At 39.6% G+C, this 6,423-nt stretch overlaps 2 protein-coding genes across 2 annotated transcripts; one reads left to right on the forward strand and one right to left on the reverse strand.

Annotated features, from left to right (window-relative positions):
* The first annotated feature begins 1,228 nt into the window (after window positions 1-1,228).
* On the forward strand, window positions 1,229-4,200 carry LOC141605728 (heat shock cognate 70 kDa protein 2). The gene is made up of 2 exons (XM_074424610.1): window positions 1,229-1,598; window positions 2,241-4,200. The coding sequence occupies exons 1-2, from the start codon at window positions 1,385-1,387 to the stop codon at window positions 3,968-3,970; spliced, it is 1,944 nt and encodes a 647-aa protein (XP_074280711.1). The 5' UTR covers window positions 1,229-1,384; the 3' UTR covers window positions 3,971-4,200.
* Window positions 4,201-4,899: 699 nt separating this feature from the next.
* Window positions 4,900-5,927, reverse strand: LOC141605729 (phosphatidylglycerophosphate phosphatase 1, chloroplastic/mitochondrial). The gene has a single exon (XM_074424611.1). The coding sequence runs from the start codon at window positions 5,871-5,873 to the stop codon at window positions 4,953-4,955; it is 921 nt and encodes a 306-aa protein (XP_074280712.1). The 5' UTR covers window positions 5,874-5,927; the 3' UTR covers window positions 4,900-4,952.
* Window positions 5,928-6,423: the final 496 nt, after the last annotated feature.

A 6,423-nucleotide genomic window follows, 5' to 3' on the forward strand; every position in this document is an offset into this window, starting at 1 on the left:
ATACTAGATAAACTTAAGATCTTATTTTAACAAAAATAATCTGAAATGTTAATAAAAATGTCTAGCTTGGACCGTTCATTCCCTCCTTGAAATGCGTGACCAGCCAAGAAAATCATTGACTTGAATCGCATCTCGGGAACAAGTTTCTAGTAATTTGTTATTCAAGGCGCGACGGAGACAAAAAGAAAAAAATAAAAAATAAAAAAAATTTGTTCACGAGCCGTGTTACTGTTCATCCGTGAGAAAAAAAAAATTCAAGTCCCAAACGGTCTTAAGGCATGTTAAAGTCAAGATGTTGGTTGAATTTCCGATTGCGATTGGAATTCAAAGGTTAAACTCGAGCTATGTAGTTCGAGGGTTGATCAGCTTTTGATAACCCATATCATAGGTTCAAGAATCGGGACGATTCTTTTTGAAGAAAGAGCGGATGATACGAGTACGGACACGGCCCAAAAGGAGCTACTGACACACAGTCCAATAATACGTTTTAGTTAAGTAATGAGTTTATCTTATTTTGCAAACAAAATAAAGCTTGTAGTAATATGTAGTAAATATTGCATTTATGTTGAGTCTTTTCATTTTGAGTAGTTAATTGTTGTAATAAGTGAAAGAGTAATTGGCAACTCTTCACTTGGCTTGGGAGGTCGAGTATTTGCCTATATAAGGTCTAGGATTTCAGCAATAATAATCATCAAAAAATGAAGAAAAAAAAGAAAAGCTATTGCTTTGTTTGGTATTTTGCTTTGTGCAATTACTGAATCGAATTGATGTGTTCGATCCAAAAATCGTTCTTGCTTGACGTGTTCGGGCATTAACACGATTGCTATTCAATAGGTCTTGAATAACAATCACCATTGTTTGGGTTATAGGTCTAGCTCAAGCAAATATCTTTTATTCTTGTTTTGTTTACAATATCAAAAATCACATAAAAACAGTAGATTCGTAATTACTTTCAGACATTCCATAAAACTGTTCAAATCAGGTCTTATTCCGCTGCCAATTCGCATCATTTGTATCTTTTTTCGGGACTTCGCCCTCGCCCCCCTTATGCACAAAGAGTAAACACAAAAAAAAAAAAAAAAAAAAAAAAAAAAAAAAAAAAAAACCTAGAGCAGCAAGGCGGCTAAGTCTCCGTTTGTTTAAATCCCAACCCTCCATATCTTTCTTAATCCAACGGCCCACACGCCTTTCTCCCTACAAAAGAACATTCTAGAACCATACCATAAACACGCCCTTTCTTCCGCTACTTAAACCCCTCCACATCGCCTATTCGCCTCCATACAGAACAATACAATATACTTCTCCACGCTTAATTCTTTCTTCTCGCATAACAAAACCTAATTTTCCCACTTTCAAATCATCTTCTTGTATTCTATAGTTAATAATGGCGGGTAAAGGTGAAGGTCCGGCAATTGGTATAGATCTGGGTACGACATACTCATGCGTCGGAGTATGGCAGCATGATCGTGTTGAGATCATTGCTAATGATCAGGGTAACAGAACCACTCCGTCTTATGTCGCTTTCACTGATTCTGAGCGTCTCATTGGTGACGCTGCTAAGAATCAGGTCGCCATGAATCCCATTAACACTGTTTTCGGTTAGTTCTATTTTCAGCCCCCTTTTTTTGGTTAAGAAGTGGATATGTTTTTCATAATGCTATTCATGTTTTATGGTTGTTAATTTGCTTGAATCTGTGTATTGAAGATGTCTTAGTCTAGTGGTTAAGACGGACCTAATGTGGACAATCATATTAGGTCCTGGGTTTGAATTCCCCCCTCCCATCTATTGTAATGGGGCTAGGTGTGCGCTTTGTTACACAAAAAACATTGCTTGAATCTGTTTGTTTTTGAATTAATTGTTAGAATTATTGTTTGGTATACAACCTAATCTCACGGGTCATAACTTGTTTACATCATTATTAGTGTCTTGTTCTACCTCGATTTGTGTTTTTAGGGCTTTTCTTTGTAAATTAAATCACATTGGATTTGTTTGTTTTTGTGATTATTATAGATGTTGTGAATTGTAATTTGCTGAATTTAAACACAATAGTGTTACAGTTTATCCTGATTGTTGATGGTTACGCTCCTCTATTCATGAAACTACCCTTGCTATTTTACATATTCTGTTGAAACAAGTAAAGAGAGGGAATTGGATGACTAATTTCTCATCTGTTCTTCCGTACGGTTGTGTTTATATTTGATTGGTTACTAACCTATTTTAATTTTAATTGTTGTATCAGATGCAAAGAGGTTGATCGGTAGGAGATTCAGTGACGCCTCAGTCCAAGACGACATGAAGCACTGGCCATTCAAGGTCATTCCCGGGCCGGGTGACAAGCCCATGATTGTTGTCAACTACAAGGGTGAGGACAAGCAATTTGCTGCTGAGGAGATCTCCTCTATGGTCCTAACCAAGATGAAGGAAATTGCCGAAGCTTTTTTGGGATCCACTGTTAAGAATGCTGTTGTTACAGTCCCAGCCTATTTCAATGACTCCCAGCGTCAGGCTACCAAAGATGCTGGTGTTATTTCTGGGTTGAATGTCATGCGAATTATCAATGAGCCTACCGCTGCTGCTATTGCTTACGGTCTTGACAAGAAGGCCACCAGCACCGGTGAGAAGAATGTGTTGATCTTTGATCTTGGTGGTGGCACTTTTGATGTCTCTTTATTGACCATTGAGGAGGGTATTTTCGAGGTCAAGGCTACTGCTGGTGACACTCACCTTGGTGGTGAAGATTTTGATAATAGAATGGTTAACCACTTTGTGCAAGAGTTTAAGAGGAAGAACAAAAAGGATATTAGCGGAAACCCAAGGGCTTTGAGGAGATTGAGAACAGCTTGTGAGCGTGCCAAGAGGACTCTCTCTTCCACTGCCCAGACCACCATTGAGATTGACTCTCTCTACGAGGGTGTTGATTTCTACACTACCATTACCCGTGCTCGTTTTGAGGAGTTGAACATGGATTTGTTCAGGAAGTGTATGGAGCCTGTTGAGAAGTGTTTGAGGGATGCTAAGATGGACAAGAGCACAGTTCATGATGTGGTTCTTGTTGGTGGATCCACCAGGATTCCAAAGGTCCAGCAGCTTTTGCAAGACTTCTTCAATGGGAAGGAGCTTTGCAAGAGCATCAATCCTGACGAGGCTGTTGCTTATGGTGCTGCTGTCCAGGCTGCTATCTTGAGTGGTGAGGGCAACGAGAAGGTTCAGGATCTACTTCTTCTTGATGTCACTCCCTTGTCTCTTGGTTTGGAGACAGCTGGAGGTGTCATGACTGTCTTGATCCCAAGGAACACCACCATCCCCACCAAGAAGGAACAGGTCTTCTCAACCTACTCCGACAACCAACCTGGTGTGTTGATCCAAGTTTACGAGGGTGAAAGGACCAGAACCCGTGACAACAACTTGCTAGGAAAATTTGAACTTTCTGGTATTCCACCGGCTCCCAGAGGTGTGCCCCAGATCACCGTGTGCTTTGACATTGACGCCAATGGTATCTTGAATGTTTCTGCTGAGGACAAGACCACTGGGCAGAAGAATAAGATCACCATCACAAACGACAAGGGTAGGTTGTCCAAGGAAGAGATTGAGAAGATGGTTCAGGAGGCTGAGAAGTACAAGTCAGAGGATGAAGAACACAAGAAGAAGGTTGAGTCCAAGAATGCCCTTGAGAACTACGCCTATAACATGAGGAACACTGTGAGGGATGAGAAGATTGCTGGCAAGCTGTCGGACGTGGACAAGAAGAAGATTGATGATGCCATTGACCAGACTATTTCATGGTTAGATGGCAACCAGCTGGCTGAGGCGGATGAGTTTGATGACAAGATGAAGGAACTGGAGAGCATATGCAACCCAATCATCGCAAAGATGTACCAGGGTGCCGGTGGCGAGGCTGGTGCGCCCATGGATGATGACATCCCTGCTGGTTCAGGTGGTGCTGGACCCAAGATTGAGGAGGTTGACTAAGCTCTCTTCTGATGGCTTGGTAGAAGTTGGTTATGATAGTTTGTTAAATGTTTGGTGATTTTTTGGGTTCTAGTCCCAGGTATTTTGATACACTCTTGCAGCTGAGCTCATTAGAGTTTTAGCTGCTAGTTTTTCCTGATGTTAGTGGTAATTGGTAAACAACAATTCTATTAGTCTACATTCTTCTTTTTAAATGAGACTGCTCTTTAGGAGATCGTTATTTTATCTTATCTTGGTGACATCTATCATTATCATATTTGTTTGGTGACATCCATCAGCTCATTAGAGTTTCAGTCACGATCCAGCAGAGCGAATCCAATTGACAATGAATGATTGTGGAAAGCTAACTAGGTGTTATTTCAGTTCACGCTTTTATTGTCACTTTGTGTTTCAGTCTTAAACCTTTAGACAAAAGGTCCAATTGTTCACCTCATTCCCAACATTAAAAGGCCATGGGATATCCATTCCATAAAGGCCGGAACACATACCAGCATTATCGTCAAGCTTTGCTTAAGAAAAATGCTTAATACTTGGTATTGCTTCGTGCTAAAGTTAATAGTAACTAACACGTTAAGAAAAATGATCGAATGTCATTCCACCATTTCCCAAAATTGTTATTGTACCATCAATTTGCTTAACACTGGAATCTGCTTAAGGTAAGGTTATGCCTTTGAAGACCCGTATACCTTCCTCATAAGAAAAGTCTGGTCAGTTCTCGTAAGGTTATCCTGTTTAAACCAGGGCTTGTTGAATGTCAATCAGGTGTACAATAACAGCATACCATCCTAGTCATTGCATTTATTTTCAAATAAAATGCACTGTTTTGCAGATCTCTCTAATATTACTACTTTTATCACAATAAATATTACTACTATCAAGTCGAGTGTCAAACAATCACAAAGCAAGTCTATCAATGAATTCTGCACTGTATCAAAACAAAAATTGATTCAATAAATGTAATCATTATCACAAATAAATTACATTACATGAGAGGCTCTCTCAAGCAAATCAGATCAACATCATCATTACTCAACAAACAATGACTAACAGGTTTCAAACCTTTCCTAAACCACCTTTTAACCAAATAATCTTCAACATTTCTTATCCTCTTGACAACAAAAGGCTCCCCTTCACCACTCAATGGCTTTGTAAACACTGTCAAAAACCCATTTCTATTCCCGTACACGGCATCCGTAAACCTTCTATCCCCAACCATCACTACCTCCCTTGATAGACACCCCAATTGTTTCTCCACATCCTCCGCATCCCCTGCTGGTTTCTTCACCTTATGCCTTATCACTTTCAACCCAATTCGCCTCTCCAAAGCCCTCGCTTTCGACTCATTCGGATCAAACTCCGCCAACCCGGCCGAATTGCTTAAAATGGCCACCCTATTTTCCCCAAAAACAGCCTTGCAGTGTTCTAAAGAAGATCTTAAAGGGTCATAAAGGGATAAGCAGTAGGGTTTTGTAAGGGTGTTGTCTTTGTCGAAAATGACGCCTTTGAAACCCCTTTTATGGAGTTGATCCCAATCAATGTAGCGAATATCATCGACTGTTACATGTGGAAGAAGCAAATGTTGATCTTTCGTCAGTACTTTCACTGAACAAATGATGCCCTCAAGGTTAAATCTTTGGCCAATTGCACCACGGACTTCTGCCCACCACATGTTTGTTGAAATGCCCTCTTCTTCTTCTGGGTCTTCTAGTGATGCATAAAGGGGATTTAAGAAACAAGTATTTAGGGGTTTGTTGATTTCGGGTAATGAAATTGAGTAATTATTGACTTTTCTAGCTTTAATTTTGGGTTTAAATGAATGACAGAAATTAGGTTTAGTGAAGGTAGAGGATGGGAATAAAGGGTTGTGAAGAGGTTGGTAGAGGAGACCATGTGAACAAGCCATTTATTTGGGATCTTCTACACTTTCTCAATTAATTTATTAACTAATAATGAATGAGATTCACTGCGTCAAAATGGACTCACATATAATTGGGCCAAACATATTTTGTTCAATACAAATCGTAATCTTATTCGTCATCGACAAATTACTAACGTAGTTGCTCATTCATGGACGGGTTTTACTTTTTTATGGACTTTTTTTCATTATGTTTCCATATTATGCCCTTCGTCTAATTCTCTCTAATCTCCCTAAGTCTCTCTAATTCTCTCCCTCACAAAATTAATCAAATTTACAAAATTAATCAAATTACACCATGAATACTATTTCTCGTATCGATCAAAAGTAATAATTCTAATTGTTACTTTTATTGATTATATTATATCAAATTAAGGAGTTGATTTATATAGGGTTTATTTACCGTCGCCGGCATTACGGTGAAGGGAGGCAACGGCCGACATTAAATGGAGGGATATTCTGATTTTAATAGCTCCCGCTCCAGCAGCACACCACCACCAAGGCACCAACACCATGCTCACATGCATGCAGCGCACCA

The sequence above is a fragment of the Silene latifolia genome, chromosome 10, assembly GCF_048544455.1.
Source record: "Silene latifolia isolate original U9 population chromosome 10, ASM4854445v1, whole genome shotgun sequence".
Taxonomy (NCBI): Eukaryota; Viridiplantae; Streptophyta; class Magnoliopsida; order Caryophyllales; family Caryophyllaceae; genus Silene; species Silene latifolia.